Source organism: Pygoscelis adeliae, unplaced genomic scaffold (assembly GCF_000699105.1).
Source record: "Pygoscelis adeliae isolate BGI_AS28 unplaced genomic scaffold, ASM69910v1 Scaffold57, whole genome shotgun sequence".
NCBI classification, from domain to species: domain Eukaryota; kingdom Metazoa; phylum Chordata; class Aves; order Sphenisciformes; family Spheniscidae; genus Pygoscelis; species Pygoscelis adeliae.
In genome coordinates, this window is record NW_008825615.1 from 2,762,235 (window position 1) to 2,783,757 (window position 21,523).

At 43.8% G+C, this 21,523-nt stretch overlaps 2 protein-coding genes across 3 annotated transcripts in view; one reads left to right on the top strand and one right to left on the bottom strand.

Moving 5' to 3' along the window:
* Positions 1-476: 476 nt before the first annotated feature.
* On the top strand, positions 477-12,031 carry PGM3 (phosphoglucomutase 3). The gene is made up of 12 exons (XM_009333119.1): positions 477-680; positions 1,302-1,486; positions 2,009-2,076; positions 2,391-2,524; positions 2,679-2,874; positions 6,068-6,225; positions 7,229-7,312; positions 8,068-8,166; positions 8,483-8,599; positions 9,342-9,464; positions 10,225-10,398; positions 11,027-12,031. The coding sequence occupies exons 1-12, from the start codon at positions 477-479 to the stop codon at positions 11,111-11,113; spliced, it is 1,629 nt and encodes a 542-aa protein (XP_009331394.1). The 3' UTR covers positions 11,114-12,031.
* A 33-nt stretch (positions 12,032-12,064) lies between these two features.
* The window catches only part of DOPEY1 (dopey family member 1), a 58,538-nt gene continuing 49,079 nt past the window's right edge, over positions 12,065-21,523 (bottom strand). The window contains exons 33-38 of one of the 2 annotated variants that reach the window (XM_009333120.1): positions 20,984-21,120; positions 19,568-19,623; positions 18,579-18,743; positions 16,925-17,054; positions 14,887-14,946; positions 12,065-12,657 (exon numbers count right to left, since the gene is read on the bottom strand). In XM_009333120.1, the coding sequence (XP_009331395.1) occupies positions 12,352-12,657; positions 14,887-14,946; positions 16,925-17,054; positions 18,579-18,743; positions 19,568-19,623; positions 20,984-21,120 (854 nt within the window). In that variant the 3' untranslated portion in view covers positions 12,065-12,351. The remainder of the gene's footprint in view (positions 12,658-14,886; positions 14,947-16,924; positions 17,055-18,578; positions 18,744-19,567; positions 19,624-20,983; positions 21,121-21,523) is intronic. The other variant, XM_009333121.1, reaches the window with a different exon arrangement.

Below are 21,523 nucleotides of genomic sequence, written 5' to 3' on the forward strand. Positions count from 1 at the left end.
GATCCGAGTAGAACATCCAGGTGGATGGGGGTTTCCCTGTGGCTGCGAGGGCTTGAAGAGGGAGGACAGGCTGCTTTTGAACTCAACGTGTGGAGTCGTGGCCGAGTGCACCGAGTGGCTGATGTTGCAGTGAGCAATGGCCGGCCCAAGTTTGCGATAACTTTGTCAGGATCCCTGGATCCAGCCGATTAGGAATCCTGGCTCTCCTCACCTAAGTCCCGTCATCCCTTCGTCATCTGGTGAAATCTGGTCGAGCTCTGTTTATCTAGTGCTGTAGTGGGAGCGCAGAGGCTCCTTCATGGATTGCGCTGGTAACGGTTCCCCTCGCAGTCCCACCAAGGGATTTCTGGGATATGAACAGCATTGTGTTGACGCCGGTTTAAAATACCTACGGGCTTAAAAATTAAAGTGCAAAATGTGAAACTATAACAGCTTGACTTCTCTCACTTGCGTCTGTGTTGCTTCCTTCTCTAGAAATGGATTCTGAAGCACTTAAAAAATACTCGGCGTTACATCCTAAACCTGCTGGACTTACCCTTCAGTATGGCACCGCTGGATTTCGCACCAAGGCCGAACAGCTTGATCACATCATGTTCCGCATGGGCTTGCTGGCAGTTCTCAGGTCCAAAGCCGTGGTATCTACTATTGGCATCATGGTTACGGCATCTCACAATCCTGAAGTAAGAACAACCTTTTCTTTAAAAAGAAAATAGATGTGATCAGTCTGGTGGAATCACAGCTCTTCGTGGTACCGCGAGACCAGATCCTGAAGGCACTTGGACCTACTTAAAGCATGTGTTTCGCCTGCTCCCTGTAAACGTGATGTCTGTCATGTTTGAAGTTACTTTTCCCCGTACACAGGAGCATCGTTTTCTGTCATGTGGAAATGCCGTAACGGAGGAAATTTGTAACGTTGGCAAGCTAGGAGTACCCTTGAGAAGAGACGAACCTTTGAGCAAAATCTGCTAGTTTAAAAAATAAAAAGATGCAGCAATTATAAATCAGGCATTTAGACTTCTGCTGCTGTGGAGCATTCCAGGTTATTAGAATCTCCCCTTACGTCATTTTAATGTCAAATGAATTTCATACCAAAATTATAAGGGGGAAAAAGTCAGTTGCTTAACTTGCTGGTTACGTTACTTTTTTGGGCTTATTAGAGGTTTAAATAAACAGCTAAGCTATTGCTTCCCAGAAGTGCTCCACATTTAAAGAAGCAATGTGACTGAACCATGTGCCGGCTGTCTTCAAAGAGACTTTATTAAGTTTCCCACTTGGTATCTTTTGTTCTGTTTTCCTCTAAGGAAGATAATGGCGTAAAGCTGGTTGATCCTCTTGGTGAAATGCTGCATCCTTCCTGGGAAGAGTATGCCACACAACTAGCAAATGCAGAGGAGCGAGAATTACAGAAAATAGTAACTGAGATTTGTCAAAAAGCAGCAGTGAACCAGCACAAAGATGCTTCAGTTTTTATCGGTAGAGACACCAGGTAATTACAAAATGCGGTAGACGTGTGCTGCTTTTATGGAAGTGCCAACGTTTTGTTTATGGGTGCTTTCGGATGTTTAGCCCTCTGCAGCCAGATTATGCTTTTTTTTCATGCCTAGCCTGCTACCTGTTAAAGTAATTTATGATTCTAGCAATAAACAAAAATTTTCCAATGCCGTTCCTATATTAGCTTCCCTGATAGTTATGAGAACTTCCTAGCACTGTTTCTGAATGGGATGCTTTATTGTGGGTTTGGTGTTGGGGTTTTTTTTTCTTTGTGGGTGCTGTGTGACATCCACGTGTGTTCAGCAGTTTACTTGTCTTTGCAATTCTCTGGGGTGGTGGCTTTCAAACTTTTTTACTGGGAGGCCCCTGCAATACAAAAAGGTATGGATTTCTTCATATTGAGTCTAAGTCTACTGGCAGGAAGCTTGTAGACTCTTCTTCCACATGTGCTTCCTTCCCAAGTCCATACATAAATGTCTTTTGCAAAAGGTTTTCGGTTGTATTTGTTGTTTTCCAGGCCAAGCAGCGAGAAACTTTCACAGTCAGTAATAGATGGTATCTCCGTTCTAGGTGGTCAGTACCATGGTACGTTGTGCTTTTGCAATTCTAGTCTGATTTCAAGTTTTTATGTAAATGTGACTCTGTTATGTGGACCTAAAGCAGTAGCCCGGACACCGTTTCCATTTTTGCCTGTGATGATCTTCTTTCAGGATAGTTGTATGGCTTTAATGCAAGGGGGGGCGTGTTCATCTTTTCGTAACAGAACTTGCAAAATTTAATATGGGGTTCCTGCACTGCATTTGTCTCTTTATTGTAGAATAGCAAGTACTGTACAACTTTTAAGGAGGAATTAATTTAGTATTCTATTTCTGAATGTTGTGCCTTTTATTTTATGATAGATTATGGTCTGGTGACAACACCACAGCTACATTACATGGTCTGCTGTCAGAACACCCAAGGGCAGTATGGGAAAGCAACGCTGGAAGGTTATTACGAAAAACTATCCAAAGCTTTTATGGAACTGATAAAACAGGTGAACACCAGGCGTTGTCTTCTTCATGCAAATGTACAAAATGAATATATTGTTTGTTAACCTGTTTGGGTGTGAAGCTTCGAATTCAGCATGTCTCTAGGTGTGGTGTCACTAGGGTATGAGTTCACTTTGCCCCTTCTTCCCTTGTGCTAAGTCTCCCAGGTCTGCAGAGAGTCAGAGGCACCTGAAGATTGACTGTGCCAATGGAATAGGGGCCCTGAAACTATCAGAAATGGAGCCCTACTTTCCAAAGGAGGTGCTGATTCACCTATATAATGATGGAACCAAGGAGAAACTCAATCACTTATGTGGTGCAGATTTCGTAAAAGTTCACCAGAAACCACCTAGAGGTACGTAGTCAGTAATTTTGTATCCTTTTGCCTCCTCTCCAGACCTGAAAGCGCAGGGTCTAGCAATGGTGTATATCCTCTTCGGATAGGCTGAGCTCCCCTGTTTCTTACTAAATGACTGCATGAATGGTTCTGCTTGTGTGATGGACAGAGAGAATCCTACGGCTCGTTTTGGCACATCCCTAGTTTATGTTAGTCTAAATTGTTCGGAGGAGTATAGTATGTCTCTGACTGGCTGAAATGTGTTTGACAATTTGGTCTGAATGTCGAGTTGGTGGAGTCCAAAGATCAGTTAGGACTGGCTTACTTTTATTTACTTTACTTCCCTTTGTGTTATCAAGAAACATTTACATTGTGGCCTGGGGTTGCAGACGCTTTTCTGGGTTCCTGAGGAAGAGCTGGGATAATTAACAGCTTGGTGCCAGCAGGCTGACTGACTGACATAAACCAGTGAGGAAATTATTTGATCCAATTTCCTGCAAAGTGCGTAAAAGAAAATCCCTGAACTGGGGGAGCAGGCTAGTTTGGATATTAGATTATTTAAGGCTAAACCGGGCTCTCCGTTTGACAACTGCACCCTCACTGCAACTGCTAGAGCAGAGTCGAGGGGCAGAATCACCTCCCTCGACCTGCTGGCCACGCTTCTTTTGATGCAGCCCAGGATACGATCGGCCTTCTGGGCTGCGAGCGCACGTTGCCGTCTCATGTCTACTCTGCTCTGGTGAGACCCCAGCTGGAGTACTGTGTCCTCAGCATAAGAAAGACACCGACCTGTTGGAGCGGGTCCAGAAGAGGGCCAGGAAAATGATCAGGGGGCTGGAACATCTCTCCTCTGACGAAAGGCTGAGAGAGTTGGGGTTGTTCAGCCTAGAGAAGAGAAGGCTTGGGGGAGACCTTCTTGCAGTACTTATTGGAGTACTTAAAGGGGGCTTCTAAAAAAGATGGCGGCAAACTTTTTAGCAGGGCCTGTTGGGACAGGACAAGGGGGAATGGCTTTAAACTAAAGGGGGGTAGATTGAGACTAGATCTAAGGAAGAAATTTTTTGAGCTGAGGGTGGTGAAGCACTGGCAGAGGTTGCCCAGAGAGGTGGTGGATGCCCCATCCCTGGAAACCTTCAAGGTCAGGTTGGACGGGGCTCTGAGCAACCTGATTGAGTTGAAAATGTCCCTGCTCATTGCAGGGGGGTTGGACTAGATGACCTTTGGAGGTCCCTTCCAACCCAAATTATTCTATGATTCTATGTCCAGCTTTTCATCCACCAGTACCCCCAAGTCCTTCTCGGCAGGGCTGCTCTCAATCCCTTCATCCCCCAGCCTGTGTTGATACTAAAATGCACTTGGCCTTGTTAAACCTCATGAGGTTCACACAGGCCCACTTCTCAAGCTTGTCCAGGTCCCTCTGGATGGCATCCCGTCCCTCAGGCGTGTCGACCACACCACTCAGCTTGGTGTCATCTGCAAACTTGCTGAGGGTGCACTCGATCCCACTGTCTATGTCACTGATGAAGACATTAAACAGTTCCGGTCCCAATATGGACCCCTGCGGGACGCCACTCGTCACCAGTCTCCATCTGGACATTGAGCCGTTGACCACTACCCTCTGGATGTGACCATCTAACTAATTCCTCACCCACCGGACAGTCCACCCATCAAATCCATACCTCTCCGGTTTAGAGAGAAGGATGCTGTGGGGGACCATGTCAAAGGCCTTACAGAAGTCCAGATAGACGACATCCGTAGCCCTTCCCGTGTCCACTGATGTAGTCACTCCATCATAGAAGGCCACTAGGTTGGTCAGGCAGGACTTGCCCTTGGTGAAGCCATGCTGGCTGGCTCGAATCACCTCCTGTCCTCCATGTCCCTTTAGCATAGCTTCCAGGAGGACCTGTTCCATGATCTTCCCAGGCACAGAGGTGAGATACTTTAATGTACCTTAATAAAAGAGCAGCTCATTTTTTGTGTGGCATTGCTGTGTCAGGTGGTGACTGCTTCCTAGCTATTTCTCTGTTGGCATTAAGCCTGGAAAGTTTTTGAGGCAGGTACTCCTTATGCCTTATAGACATTGATGTATAAATTGACTATCAAGCAAACTAAATGTGAGGTATTTTACAGCCAGCAGATCCACTTGTATGTTTTTTGTATGGCTCTGAGAAATCTTAGTGATGGTTGCTTTGGAGTGGGGTTGTTTCTTCAATGGTAGGATTTATGTGCCATCTCCTGCTGTAATTGCACTTCAGTGATGGCTTTGCTGGCGTGGGGGTGCGTGCTTGTCTTGCGTTAGGAAAGTGTGTCTCCTGTGTGAAAGAAAGCAAAGGGGATGTGCAGGTCTGTCAAGTGGGAATAGAATAAAATTAAACAGGCCTGAAATATTTCCTGAAGAAAATAATTTTTGATGCAAGGGAAAAATAGCTAATTCCCATGTGTCTTGGAGGGTGAAGTACGTAGTAGTTCAGATGAAGAGTGTGCATTGGACCGGCCCATGCCAGGAAATGCAGGTGAGGTGGCTCTGGAGCCCTCCTCTACCCAAGTGTGGTTTGCCTCCACGCCCAGGGGTGCACAGCGTGCTGCGGTCCCGCTCGGAGGAGCGGTAAGGGAGGGCTGGGCGAGCTCCCCATGTCCAGCCAAGGTCAGCCTGCTGCCGCTCGCTGCTTCGGGCTCCTGCCCGGGCATCAGGCAGGCCCCCGAGTGTCACTCTACAAAAGCCGGCTCACTCTGCCGCGCAACAGGGGAAAGCGATTCGCCTCGGTCTGTGGGTGATGTGCGCGGCTCGGTACGCTCTGTGGTGACTGAGCGTGTGAGAGGGGGGTGGGTGTTCTTCTGCTGCAAGGTTTTTGTCCTTGCGCCGTAACTGGCATTCAGTGCTTATTTCCAAAATTGAGAGATGTGACTACACACAGTGGTTCTGGGACTGATTTTCATACACTTCTGGGGAGAAGGTGTAGCATAATAAATGTTTAGAGAACCCGCATTTTTCATGTTAGTATTTATATTTTTGATCTCCGTATGCGCTTTTCAGTTGCCATTCAGTACAGCTTCCCTGTTGCAAGTCTCCTGGTAAAAGCAATGTCTGCTTCAGAGCATCAGTTTTGTGTGTGTCTGCACAGAGCTAATTTCCGCATGAGATCCACATTGGGACTAATTTAAATATTTTGTATCTTTTTCTCTCTCTAACTTGCCTTTATGTGTGCACTAGGGCTAGACATGAAGCCCAATGAGAGATGCTGCTCATTTGATGGCGATGCAGATAGAATTGTTTACTACTATAAGGACGCAACTGGCCATTTTCACCTAATCGATGGAGATAAAATAGCAACTTTAATTAGTATCTTCCTTAAAGATCTTCTTGCCAAGGTAACTTTAACATATGAAACGAATGCTGATACTTTAATTTGTAAAGTGTAAAATATTCTAAAGAAGCTGTGTTAGGTTGTACGTACGTGGTCTCTCTATATCTACCTAAAGTGAAGCCAGTTTAAAAAGAGATCAGTTCTGGTATGGCCAAAATGTTATTTTTACAAGGGTGTGACTTCCACACTCGAAATAAAAATCTGAGCACTGATATTTTAACCTGGAACCTTTTCTTAGAGGGAGAGAACTTTTCCTGTTCCAGTGTACAAAGTATTGGTATTCCATTCTCTTTGTTTCGGTATCTTTTGTTAATTTTTCATTAATTTTGGGTTCAGTCCTTCCCTCAGCATTTCTGTGAAGCTTCACGAAGGTCAGTCATTCCATTTGCATGAGAACTTGGTTGTGGCAGTCAAGTGGTTCCAAAACCACTATCATCTGCCATATGGCATCCTCTCCCCACAGGGGATATAGAGAAAAAGCTTTGCTTTTTCAGAAGTCCTCTTAGACTTGGTGTCTGTGACGCTAAACCTGGACGAGTTATCCTGGTTTTGTTTTCTTAGAAACCAGCTCATTTCTTACACTAGCAGAGATGCTGGCCAGTGAGGAGAACTTGTGCTTGCCACCAGCCTTCGCTTGCTTTGCGCTGGAAGCTTTGACTTTACCGCTTGTGTATATGGCCTGATGCAACGGCGTGCGTCTGGCTAGTGAACTGAGCTTGCTGAATCTGAAAAAGGGTTTGGAAAGCCTACGCAGGTCACTGAACGGAGAGCTGCTTCAAGGCAGCCACAAAAACTGTGATACGCAAAGACTTGGAACAGAACTTGTGTTGTCTTAAATGTAAAAAAAGAAGTTCTCTGTGAGCTGGTTCCTTCCTCCGATGCCCGGGAGTTTTAAGTGTCTGTAGGAGAACGTATGTTTAATAATTCTGATGATCCTTCCATTTATCCTACCCCTCTGGCTATGTGCCTGTCGGACAGTAAAGCACTTTCCTTCTTGGATTGCTCAGGTGGGACAGACTTTAAAGATGGCAGTGGTACAAACAGCATATGCCAATGGGAGTTCAACACACTACCTTGAGGAGACACTGAAGGTATTCTCCAGTTTTTTTTCCTGGTAGTTTTCTGCAAATGTTATTTACTGCAAATCTGTTTACTTCTAAAATAAATGCTACCGTAACCTGATCGCTAGGAAAACTTAAACTAGGCGAAAATCAATGACTCTTTCAAACTTGCAGTAGCCACTAAATTCTTGGGGGTAAAGGAGACACAAGAGAGCAAAGCTGAAAAAGTTCTAGTCAGCTTTTACTAGTTTAAAGAAAAAGTTTGGCAAAAGTTAAACAAAATCCTTTGTTGCTTCTGGAACAAGTTGAGCAATTTATGGCTTTGCCACTAGGTGAGTCGGTAAAGGCTCCTTGATATTTTGACACTGGTTGTTTCAGTTTCTGTAACAGGCTAAATGTTGTTCACTATGGAAATGGGGCTTGCCACTGGTTGGCAAAAATTGAGCTAAGGTATTATTTCAGTTTGGATAGAAATCTGGTATGTTCCCTGAAACCATAAAATGAATCGGGATTTTCTTGGTTTGGGGTTTTTTTGTTTTCTTTTCTTTTTTTTTTTTAAAATCAGCCTTTATTTCCACGGGGAGAAATGAAATCTTCTTTTTAATCCGGCCTCCAGAAATAGCGGGTAATTTTAGCTCTGGGGAGCCAGTAGCTGTGGAACACAGGTTAGTTTGTAACGGTCTACCCGGGTTGGTGCTCAGTTCCTGGCGCTTCACCCACAGTTCCCATCTATTGAAGAGAGTCTATAACACGGTTTACATTCTCTGCGTATCCTTGGGCTGCAGGTACCTGTGCACTGTGTCAAAACAGGAGTGAAACACTTGCATCACAAGGCCCAGGAGTTTGACATTGGTGTTTATTTTGAGGCAAACGGACACGGTACGGTAAGTACGAGCATGTAATGCATAAGATCAGCCACTGCGTACAAAATTTTAGTTGGATTAGCTGGAGGAGGAGGTCTTTTCACTCTCTGCTTACATTTCTAAACAAGACTTTTCTCTCCTTGTTTGAGAACAGACTCGTTTCCCCCTTCTGTCTTTATCATAGCATTGCCACCACCTCCTCTGTTTTATCTGGGGATGGGAATTCACGGTAGCAAACGTTAATGATGCCTATTTGGGCTTAAATGGTAAAAGCTTTTTCCTCGTTGCTGCACGTGATGTGGGCTGATCTTGACAAGCTCTCATCTTTTTATTCTAGGTATTATTTAGTAAAGCTGCTGAAACTAAAATAAGGCAACTGGCAAAAGAGGAGAAAGATGATGAAAAAAGAGAAGCAGCGAAGGTGCTTGAAAACATGATTGACCTGATTAATCAGGTAAAAACTGAGAGAAACAAATCACTGTGGTGACGGTCATGGGGCTAACCCCGTTTGTGAGTACCTGTCAGGCTCCTGCCAGGGACTGCTGGAGCAGGAAGTAGGGTGCCATGGTAGAAGGGGCCAAGAAGAAAAGGGCAGGAACAGCCGTCTTCAGAAAGATGTAATACTTTCTCACGAGTGGACGCAGAATGCTTTTATCTCGAGCAGTCTTCTGGGTTCAGGACCAAAAGAGGGAATGGGATGGCATGGGAACCTAGCGATAGGATGTGACTTGTTCATGATTCAATAGCAAGTAATCTTTCGTCCGATGTTTTTCACCGTTGATTGCGGTACGGGAGGATGGGGGTGTTCCAATGCTCGCGTTCACGCAGCCCTGGGACTCCCTGTCTTAGCACAGACGTTTTTCATCTGGGTTAGTGCCAAATCATACTTCGCAGGCCAGCTTTAAGCATCCTGAGCCCAGGACAAAGGTGAGGTGCCAGTCCTCCTTAGGAGAGGTGAGGACTAGCACTTGCCCTTGGCAGAGCTGTACAAGTACGCTGCTGTTCTCCTTACCACGGGGTCAGCGTGGTAAGGAGGAAAAAGTAAAACAACCAACCCCAACTACCCAGACTGAGGCAAGTCAGCCTGGCTGCCTTTTCACTCTCTTCGGGTGGCAGCTTACTGATCAAATCATGCCTTCATTTCTTCACTGTTGACTTCTGCGGTATTTCTTCCCTCCCCACTCCCCTGTGAACAGACAGTTGGTGATGCCGTCTCAGACATGTTGGTTATTGAAGCAATCCTGGCTTTGAAAGGTCTGACTGTGCAACAGTGGGACGCCGTCTACACCGACCTGCCGAATCGGCTGCTCAAAGTTCAGGTGAGTTACACACCACGCTGGCTCAGGTTACAGCAGGCTCTTGGGGTCCTGCTGTGAGCAGCTCTTGCCTGCGTATATTTAGATAAGCTTTATTTTAAGTTGAAACAGCCCACTGAAGGGCAGAAGTAGGCCGAACAAGCCATGAAACGACCCAGAGGAGGTACCAGAATTCCACTTGGACTAATATAAAAATGTGACTTCTACAAATGATGAAGTAATAGCCAACTATGTTAAATGGAGAAACCTGACCAAAACTGATCAAATTTTAACTCAGAAATTCTTTCTTAGCTTTCAAATTAGAAAAATACTCGATTTTTTTCTTGCTGTGCCACTTTATATAACTTGAATATGCAACTTCTTTATCTTCTCCAATATTCAGACAAAGAGCTTGAGCAGAACAGGCTCCCATGTGGTAGCGCTCTAGTAGGCACAGCAAGGGAGCTCTGGGCTGTGAATTAGCCAGAGGGGAGGGTTGACGTTTTCTGATCTACTGGGAGAAGCTGCGGCTGCAGTTCAGAGGCTGACCGAGGAGGCATATGGTCAGGATGACCCTTTTTCCGAACCGGTTGGTTAATACATGCTGAGCGGTAGCAGGGATCCCAAAGTGTTTCAGTTAAGCGGGGAACTCCCAGATCGAGCTCTTCTTCAGGCAGTGCAACACGTCAAAACCTGAACTTCTGTCTCCCCCGTGACCTTTTTCATTCTGCTCTCGTCATACAGCGCTGGCATGCAAATAAATCGTCTGTTTCTGCTGCTGCAGGTTGCGGACAGGCGCGTTATTGACACGACGGATGCAGAAAGGCGTGCAGTTACACCTCCGGGACTACAAGAGAAAATTGATGCGCTTGTAAAGAAGTACAAATTGTCACGAGCGTTTGTCCGTCCTTCGGGAACAGAAGATGTAGTTAGGATATACGCTGAAGCAGACACACAGGTGAGAGCTTAAACAACTTGTACGTAAGGTGGATTTGTTTATGTTAAACAATCTTCTGCTTAGCGTGGGGTGATGGAAGAAGTATGTTTACATACTCGTCATGTAATCACACTTAACAGGTGCTAAATTTGGAAAAAAAACTAGTGATCACAGAAAGTCTCTTTGGATTTCCGTTTACTTAGAAAAATGATGTTTAATGTTCTCCACATTTATCTTCTACTTTTAAAGTTAAATGTTTATAAAGGCAGATTTGACACTAGATGATTTTGAAAAGAAAATCAGCCTTCTGACAACTCAGGGTTAAGAAGAAAGTTACCAAAGCAGCCAGTAACTGCATGATTTCATAAGAGGCATAATAAAAAAAATAAACTTTGGCTGCTGTTAAGAATTATTCCACACGTGAACTTAAAGTTGACAGGAAAAGCAGTGGTCCTGCCCTTCCCCCTTCACCTGCTCCTGCCTGCTTCTTCCTGCCAGCGTGACCACGGTGGCAGAAGACACCTCAGGATGACAGAGCAATATAGGGAACACAGCACACTTGCAGGAAAACGCTTGCCTTAATATCACAGATTTGCTCTAACCTTCTCATGCCGACACCAGTGTAACTAACTTTTAAAACATTCCACAGGAGAACGCGGATGCCCTCGCCCATGAAGTAAGCCTGGCTGTTTACCACCTCGCTGGTGGAAAGGGAGCACCACCCCAGCCTATATAACGAGTGATACAACTGCAGTTCAAGTGCATAACTTGACTTATTTTTTAATATTACTTTCTTCACCGTCTCCAACCCTTCCTGAGAGTAGCAAGGATTAATCAGAACCGAGCAGACTATTATTCCGCTTATTCTTTACCTCTGTTAGCAACTTACCTCTTAATGAGATGCTCTTGCTGCTGAATGTTTTCCCCACCCCCCTGAGTTTGTCTAACTTCTGAAGCTGAAGTGACTTAGAGGTGACTCACTTCTTGACAGTCAGTGGCCTCGTCATGCCCAGAAGGAACTCTGCCCTCCACCCTGCTTCTTTCATAGGGTATCGTCACGTTGTGCCTGAAGTCCAACTCCCACACCCTCAGCGCACTTGCGCTAGCTGCGTTCTTGACTCGAGCTCTGTTGTGACTGTGCTCGCAGTAGCTGCAGCACAGCACACTGCTGCAGAAACATCATCTCCCACCTTCCCACGGCAACCGAATCATCTGTGGGCAAACACTCTAAGGCAGAGGCTGGCACTGGTCTTGAGATTCAGTTCACCTCAGTTCAAGGAGGAAACAATATAATGAAAGAGCATTTGCAGGCAATGACATATTATTGCAGTATGATCTTCACTAGATACTTCTATGAAATTGTAAGTGTTGCTTAGAAAGCAATTTGCAGTAGTAGTGTTTATAATCGCTTCTAAGAGGGAAGGGACAGAGACAAGTTTGTCTTCTGGAGCCTGTACTACTCCCCAGCAGCGCGAAGGGGCAGGGGCCAATGGGATGTAACATTTTAAATACACAAGTATCCCTCCTCCACATATGTCAGTTCAGGGTAGCTACCTCTGACAAATGTATTTTGCATTGTAGTCCTGTATTAATTCCTGGCATGATGGCACTTTCCAGATTGCTAAATAAGCACAAGTTCCAAAAAAAAAAAGAAAAGAGGACAAAAATAAACTGGAAACAAATTGAAAAAAATGTGCACCTTGTATTTTTTTAGGATTTTTTAAAGACAGAACTCAAGACAACAAAACATGTACTGTCAATAGTAGGCACCATAATCGATATGAGCCACCAATATTTAAACTTGATTCAGGCCACATCCAGAACTTTTCTCTTATTTACAAATATTTAACTTAAATACAACATTAAGTATTTCATTACATACAAAGTAAGAAAAGAATACTATACAACTGGGAAAGATACAGTATTTCATTTAAATAGTTACACTACGTATAAGCTGAGTAGTACCAGTTTGGTTCATGTTTTTATGATGCCTTCAAGAAAATCCTTCTCCACCATTTCTTCTATCTTTTGTCTTGCTTTGCTGGAGAAGGTCTTGAGGTTCTCCATTTTTATGTCCTTACTCGGAAAACAGTTGGGGTAAAGGACAGGGCTCCCTGAGTGTCCAACGCATCTGCTTGTGACTTTGCTGTTAAAAACTTGGCTGAGTACATTGAAGAAAGGCAAAAGCTGCTCAATGCTGCGAACAGTGTAGATGGTTAAAAGCAAGTGACCTGGTTCCCAACTTAGTGTTTTCCCTGAGCTGTCCTCCTCTGGGTTTTTCTGTAAATAGAGATAAATGGGAAATAATACAAAACAGAAAAAGCACAGGTAAAAATAAGACTAATGCCCAATAAAGTATTTTTCCATATTCCAGAAATATTTGTCCTGTCACCGAAATACACATATGCCGGAGTGCAGCTTTCGAAGCCGATCTCCTGCTCCTCCCCTCACCACGCTTCGCAGCGGCGGTGGCTGGGGGCGTGGGGGGGGGGCGGCCGGCGGCCCCACACTAAGGGGAAAGCTGCGGTGGCTGTTCGCGTCCACCGCACCTCAGCCCAGGGCTGCCCAAAGCAAGGCAGACCCCCTGCCCTGGCACCCGCCCTGCTGCCCAGCAGAGCTGCTCCTGGTGCAGCATCCCGCTGGCTGACATAAACAGCCCAAGCTGGTGACAGCCAGTAATGCAGCTGCTCGGGCGAGTTGTGCGCTACTTCAGCTGCCTTCCAAAGCAGGCTGGTCTCTGATAGCACTCGCGCTTCACCCTACTGCCAGCGTTAGTGACAATAAACCCCAGAGGAAGTTGAAATAGAAATGAAGCATTCTCACTTTGAAGCTAGAGTTCAGAGTTTTCATGAAGAGCAAAAGCAGTGCTGTTTTTAATATCAGAAATAACACATGTGGAGGCTCTGAGCAAACACTTGAAGTTTCCTCAAAGGAAAATGGTTCAGTTACTCATTGCGTGTCCTCAGAAGACCTCGGTTACGCACCTTCCATTTCATGGGGGGACTTTCAAGGGAGACAATTTCAGGAACCCCACCAGCGAAGGCAGCAGTCACACACACCAGATGCTCGCAGGCAGTGTCAGTACACTGCTGTAACCCTGTTTAGGGTTGCCTTAAGTACCTGCGTACTAAAATACCTGAGCACCAACATCCAGCTGCTTATAGGGTACTCCTCACTCATTTCCTTTTTTTCCTTTGAGTCAAAAAACATACTTAAATCTAGACAATAAGGTACTATCACCACTAGAAACACCTTGTTTGGACTGTTACTGACACACCAGTATGGGAGAGCTTCTACAGTGAAGCAGAGTTCCAGCAATACTGGTTTTCAGTCTGTGAGGAAGGAGAAAAGAAGCACAAAGGCCACATCAAGGAGAGCCAGCTCCCGATCCACCTCTGACCAGCACCTCCCTCCTGCTGCCCTGGCAATGCCTCTGCCGAGGCAGGGGTCCGAGACCCCTGCAGGCTGCACAGCTCCTGAAGGGCAGGCTTTGTAACGAAAGGAGAATGAAGGGGGAAGAACAGCAGTGGGAGCAGAGCGTAAGGTAAGGATTACTGATTGCACAGCCTTTGAGCAAACAGATTTTCAAGAGATGACACTTGAGCAAACACCGTTTTTGCCCTTTAAATGAAGCAACTGCCTTGCAATTCAGGAGCCTACATGACATCCATTTCACAAAACCCCATTAGGTTAAAATTAAATATGAATGTATGTAGTATTTTAATCTGGTCGTTTGGCTCCCTGTCACAGGAGATTACTATTCTAGCTCTACAAGTCTCAAGAAAAGAAAAGCTTGTAATGAACTAGAACAAAGGGAAGACTGAATTCTAACACAGAAAGAGTTGTCGATGCCTTCTACTTTTAAGGAAGCTACTCGTTTTTAAAGTTTCTCCTTTAAAAACTTCACATTGGATTCGCAGAACAGAGGCTTTTCAGTACTGGTTCTCTACTGTGCTTACCATTACCCAGCGGTGCGCGCGGACTACCTCCAGCACGCAGCCAGTGTCAGTGTTACGCAGCAGCCAGCCAAACGGGGTGCACGTGCAAATACTAAGTCTCCCTCTGAGCGATGAAATACAATACATCCAAAGGCATTTCCTCACGGCAGTATCTGCTAAGCAACCGCCGCTAATTCCTCAGATACTTAAAACAACAGTTAATTCGACGGAGACCGATTAGGGACTGTGTGTTTCACACCTGCTGTTTGGCAAAAATTATTTTTTTATTTAATTTTATAATGATTTGCGATCATAATTCTTCTTAGAACTAACATTAACTTTTTGTAATCTATTTCATGTAGGAAACCACCTTAAAAATAAATTTTTAAGTTACCTATAAAAATAAGGGCCCTCACGATTCTTTCACTTCAAAAATCTCTCAACTTTGTCCTCTAACAAGACTGACCTCTCTCAGTTCTTACTGAAAGCTAAATACTGCCCGGGGCCTTGAGGTGATGGTATTATTATGGTGAGCTTGTTTCACAACTCAAGCATCAAAGGCCACCCTCACCTGATGCTTGGCCATCTCCATTCCCTCCAAAACCACCGTCTTAAAGTCCTCCTGTTTGTCCTGTGGAAGGAAAGAGGAGAACTTTGAGACTGCATTTCATATATCAAAATAATACTTTGCCGTGAAGGCCATACGGTTGCCTGGTTGCGTGCTGTGCTTCAGCTAGACAAATCACCCGCCCCAAAGAGTCCATGGTCCAGAAACGGCAGACTCTGGAGCTAGCACGGCCAAGACACTATTAGACAATACCAGCACTGCCAGTTTCTTCCTCTGTTTATTGCAGTAGTGCCAAAGGAGGTTTCCAAGCACATTTCCTTCAGACAACAGAGCCTGAGCAACACCATACTACATGAATCCGAGCATTAACCAGAGTGCCCGGAAGGAAAATTAAGATCCACTGGAACATTTTGCTCAGAAACAGTTATTCTCTGGGAAAGATCCGCAGTTATATGCAACGGTATTCTCCTCTGCACAAAGAAGAAATGGCCTGGAAGTCAATATTTGTTACCTCATGTTTATCTCATCGTCATACCCCTAGCTATGGTTCACAGTGTGCAACTGCTGCCGTGACTAGGGGGTTCCAGAAATTCCAGAAGTTTTCTATATTCTTGAAGCATACTGTGGAAGTCCTGACTTCAGGCATCTATCTCAACATACAGTACTTACCAGCACGTGTATTTTATACATCATATGTAACTTACAATTCATGCAGAGAGATTATTTGGAGTGTGACAACTTTCTAACAGGTATAGCACACTACAATGAACATCAGGATTAGAGGCTACGCCTGATTAGCAGTCAGTTAAGACTGATTATTCCTTTAGATGGGCGAGAAGAGAAATTTAGTCTCATCTTCATTGTTCAAAAACAATAAAGTGAAGAACGCAGCTGTGCTTCAGATACGTGTTTTATCCCCTATAGTTGTGAGCCTCGCTTGAATAGTTCAGATCTGCCTGCAACTAAGTTACCCCTAAATGTTATGTATGTCAGCAGTAGTTTCTTTACTCAGTGAAAACATTCATTAGAGATTGTAAATGCAGTAGCTACAACAAGCTGCCAGCGTTACAGCCCTGACAATGCCATCTATTTGGAGGGAAACCCAAGAATGAAACTTCAAAGTTTTCTCCCATATGGCTTCGAGCTTCCTCCCTGTTTCCCTGGCCCACCCACCAACCTTTCCCAGTGCAGTGCCTGCCTGGGGGGACTCTGTCCTCACAGCAGGAGCAGCAAAGCATCTGGCAGCAATGTTCTTTCTTCGCGGCAGCAGAAGGGAACTCCCTGGGACAGGGCTTGGGCAGGTTCCGTCAGCGGATCAGGCCTCCACCCCACCCAAACCAGGGTTTTGATATACCTCATGCACCAACATAATGACAACCCTAATTATGCTCCCACTCTACAAACTGTGCAGCCAAGATTTCCCCAGAGCTGTTCCTACTGCTCTCTGCCTTCTTCCATTCATCGTAACTGCTTCAGGGAAGAAACCCAGCCCTCCCTGGCTCTGCACAGTCTCAGAACTCTTGGTTCTGTCATTTTTAGGAATGCAACAGTTTTCTAAATATTTAAATGTGATTATTAGTAACAAAAATGCTTTCCTACTTCAAAAGGTAGTTAGTTATACTAGTATCTACATATATGACTGGCTATCTGAAAGTGATTTTATGTTAAAATATATTAGACACTGAAGCATATTTTACTTCTTACTCAAATAATACAAATAATACTTTTAACTGGAAACTCCAAAGTCACTGACCATAGTCTTTTTTTGACCATGGCAGGTTTGAGGTTTTTTTGTTGTTCGTTTGGTCTGGTTTGTTTTTTTGTTTTGTTTTGGGGTTTTTTGTTTTATATACCTACGTGTGGTTTTTGCCTGATGCTGACTTGAGATTACTCCAGTGGGAAATCTCCCACACCAGATAAACTTTCCATTCTTCATTGTTAAAAAAATTAAAAAAAAAAAAACCCTAAACTGAAACGGTGCCATAAGTTACTGTACATGACAGTTTTCAGTGAAAAGCAGAACTGGAAGAAAGCGACATACCTTTGCTTTTTTCCGCAGCAGTTTTGCTAGACGCACCACATACGGTTTGAATTCCCTCTGATGTGTCCCCTGTCTTCGTACTTCCAAGCCCGAATCATCTGATGCTTCTGGAATAAAAGCCCAACGATACCTGTCATGAGATAACACAAACAGACGTTATCCTTACTGAACATGCAGACTTTTCTGCGAGATCTAAAAATATGAGCGGATGAGGAAATCTGGTTAAGTATCAAAGAAAGAGGTGGGGGGAACCAAAACCAACCCCCACAAAACACATCAGTCTTTGACAAGAAAGAATAGGAAAGGCACATTCTGAAAAGCAGGAGGTAACACGGCCGAGAATGTAGCATTGTCTTTTTCTTTTAGAGTTTCTTAAAGTATTTAAGGATGCCAAGAGCAAGATAAGACAGAGAAGCTAAAACCAGTAGTATTCACATCTTCACTGTGTGCAAGAGAACTGAAAGCAATTCTGAATTATAAAATACATAAGTTACTTAAAACATTTTGCTGCACATTTGCAATGCTTACTATAACACACAAAATGTTCTCAATATACCATATTGATAACAGAAACTCATTTATTTTACCTATTCATAGGCCAATGAGACCAAGCGGACCATTCCCTCCCCCCCACCTTGCTGCACTGCAAGGACTGGCTACTTGCATTATAAACTATAAAGAAAATCAAAGTTTCTGTCCTTAAAACTTCAATCCAAGCCTCCACGAGAGCACCATAAAAGACAGTGTGATTCAGCGTGACTATTGTCTTTCCAGAAATGCACAGTAATGACCTAAATAAAACTAGGTTGGCTAATAACGGGGATTGGGACAGCTTGGAGAGCTGAACAAGAATTATGAGCCAAATCCCCAGAAAAGAAAATAAATGAAGGATCCTTCAAGATTAGCTTCAGATTTAGAAATGCTACAGGGCACAAACTGACACGGTGTGTGCAAGTCCTTCCACCCTCCAGCCCACACGAGTGTCTTAAATCACAGGATAACTAGAGGCGACCAAATGTCTACAGAGCTGTGCCAGGGCAGCAGCTCTCACGCAGTCACTACTGTGCAGTGTAAAGAGACGAGATACTTTTGTCCTTGGTGGCCTCTCATTTCTAGGGTCTTCAGCAAATGCCAGTTGTTTTGCATTCTTTTTTTTTTCCAACAGAACAGGATTGCAGAGGTCACTACTGACCGAGAAAAACCTATGGGGTGCCCTTCACATGCAGGTCTGTTGCAACATCTTCCAGACAGATCACGCAGGAGTAATTTAAGTGAGTCATGCTGAGATGACATACAGTCGTCTGATCTCATGCATTATTCACTAAGACGTGTGGGTGTATTTTGAGTTTTTAGACATTACTGCAACTAAATACTTTAAAAATAAAATACTTGAATAAATCACTATTACTGATCAGCTCACAAGTGTGGAGAATCTCTTGCCACAGGCTAAATCAAGCCAGCTTGAACTCATTTGGTGAGTAGGATCATTTGCTCTGGGGGCCACTCTGACCCTGGGAGGGAACAAACTGTGGGCTACCCTGGGTGAAGGCCAGAAAAGGAAAGGAAAAAGGAAAACAAAGATTTTTATACACTAGAATTTTACCAAGAGGCATGGACAAACATCCAAAAACTTAAGACACTGTTTTCTACTCACATCTGAAACTGAGGCAGGTTTTCAGATGGTAAAGCTAGGGCCAAGTCCAGAAATTTGCAAGCGGACAAGTACAGGTTCAACCATCTCTGGCTGTTGTAGGATGTGGAGAAACCATTGCCGCCTGTGTACGTCGTCTCCAGACCAGCAACAGATGGGCCAGAAGTTCTGAAATAAGTTATAGCAGGCAGGTGAGTCATAACAGCCTTCTGCCACTATGGGAACATCATCTTTCTTACCTGCCTTTACAAACACACAACTCTCTATTTACCAACTTAATCCTCAATCCGTAAATCAAACCAGAACATTGCAGGTCTGCACTACAGGTGGAGTTTTGTATGTTTTTTAAAATTGCCAGTCATGTCAATATTACTTTATTTTAGGGAAAAAATTCTTCAAAAGAACAAAGAGAATCTACAAAAAAAAGTGAAGAACAAGACTTGGGCAAATAACTCCTCCTGTTCTTTTGAGAAATCTGCCTCTGCTGCCAGCATTGACTGAAATTGGATCATACTGTGCAGAAGGTAGATGGGGCAGAAATGGACAATAAAACAAGAAAAACTATCTACCTCATCTTTCTGTCTTTCTAACACTAGAAGAAACCACATTTTTATTTAGACAAAAAAAAAGTGCATCAGTCTTATTCTAAATCAGTGTATGATAGAGAAAAGCTATAAAGTCATGCTATGCATATCTTAATTGCAGAATCAGTGTCATTTTAGCCAGGAAGACACTGTAAGAACTAAGATACTTGTATTGCATAATTTACCTGAGTGGTTTATGAGAAAATCTGACAGTGGTTTTTTTTTTTTTTGTTTTGTCCTGAACAGTATGTCCCCGGTACTGCAGTCAGACTGAACTACCCTTTACTTGTCCTTCTCATTTCAGCTTGAAAATTCTAAGACAAATTATTCTAGAGAATGACTCAACTGCCCATCAGCATGCCAGGAGACTGTTATCAAGTTAAACAAGCGGGAATTTCGTAAATTTACCTGGAAATGTCTTCATCAGCAGTGAGCTCCTGTTCCATCAGTAAAAACACTTGTACCTGAAGATCAAATGCTACATTTTAATACCATTTTTTATGGACTGTGACTCAGGAAAATGCTGTAGGGAGGCCTGAGTAATAAGCCTTAGAGGAACTGTTTGGAGCTTTATTTCCATTCCTGGATGATGAAATAACCCCCTGAACTACAAGTGGACACTGGCACCCTAAAGCTCTTTCATCCCTTATATATAGCCTGAGTAGCACAAGGGCCATAAGAAACTGGCTCTTTTATGGCCAGGAAAGCTCTCTGGGGCTAATCCCCTCCACTACTTAGAAAGAGAGCAAGACCTAAAGGAAATGAGAATAAAGAATCATGTAATGGAGCAGTCAAGCTTAGGTGTGAATTCTCAGAAGTAACACAGTCCTGTCAACTGAAAGTAGTTCCAGGACTGTGGTAACTTGTGTAAAGGCCAGGAATCAAAGGGCCACACTGAGTAGAATGGGTTTCCTAATATTTATACTATTGACAGGCTCACAATTAAATGCATCTATTGCTAAAACAATGCACTTGATCTTTAAAGTATAGCTTTGTATAGCTTTTCTCCTTCTATTGCCTAGATCTGTGGTTAACTAAGGGCTAGGTTAGGCATTACAGATACACCCCCCCCCCCAAAAAAAAAAAAAATCACAGCAGTGATTCTGATTTGCTATCTGTGTTAGCCAGCCCCTTGGGAACTCCTTGGCTAACAGGCTAAACGGACCACAGGATGCACCAACCACTCTCCTCCATTCCCATTGCCAAAGCTGAAACCCAAAAGAGTGCGTCAAACAGCCAACACTGGAGACTCCACAGGTAGCAGCTCTGAAAACAGATGTTTATCCCGTCTTGCTATGCAGAGTAAAACAAGAGAAAGAAGAAAGCTGAGTCGAGCCTTGTATAAATCTAGTTACAAAATTTCAGCCACAATGTGATCTGAATGATCATCAACCGCCAATACAACATGGATTCTGAATCCTTCTTTATGTGGCTTCTCATCCTCATTGCTGGAGGAAGAGGGCTGAATGACCAGGAAAGTAGAAACAGGGAACACTGAGCAGAGCAGGAGGGGGAGCAGTGGAGAGGGTACATGTATGTAGGCAGAAACTGAAGTAGGAGTCAGTAGGGAACAGTGACGGCAAATGTAAATTTAATTCAGGAAACATTTGAACAGCTTAAATAGCATAAGCCATCAGATATTCTATTTGCTTGCAAAAAATAGACGGCAGGACTATGAAAATAAGTCAGCTTTCAATTTGTGTCCATTGTACATTTACATGCACGATACCTAGAAGAGATTTTCTTAAAAATGTTGAGGAGGAATGAGGTTGTGTCTCAAATTTGTACCAGTCTTCCAAATCATGAATGCTAACTGCAACTCACCAGTTCAGTGATCATGGTCGGCCAAAGCGAGGTAAGGTGCTGTGGAGACATTCTTAAAAGCAATACTCTGAAAAACAGGAACACTTGGGAATGAAGGGTGGGCACCTGTGGCAAACGGAGACTTTCTACCAGCCTTTCTGAAACAAAAATCCAAGAAGGTTTCCTCAGTTCAGAATAATTCCAACTAGCATTTTCTCCTTCCCTCATTTACTCTCAATTTTTACTTTTTTTTTAAAGTATCTGCCACGTTACTGTTTCAGTACTTGCTACAGTTTTATTCTGTCAACATAAAAAATAACCACTTTCACCAAGCGACGAACAAAAGCCAGAAACCTCAAAACAGTGCAGTTGCATATTTTGATTAAAGTTCTCCACATAAATGCAATAGTGCATCTGGGAGTTTTGCTCATTTTATGCAGAGTTTCACCCATTACAAAAAGAGGAGGTAACAGATTCCAAACAATACAACAGCCTGAACAGCTAGGATATATTATTATTATTATTATGTATTGGGTTTGCGTGGCAAGGTTTTGGTAGTGG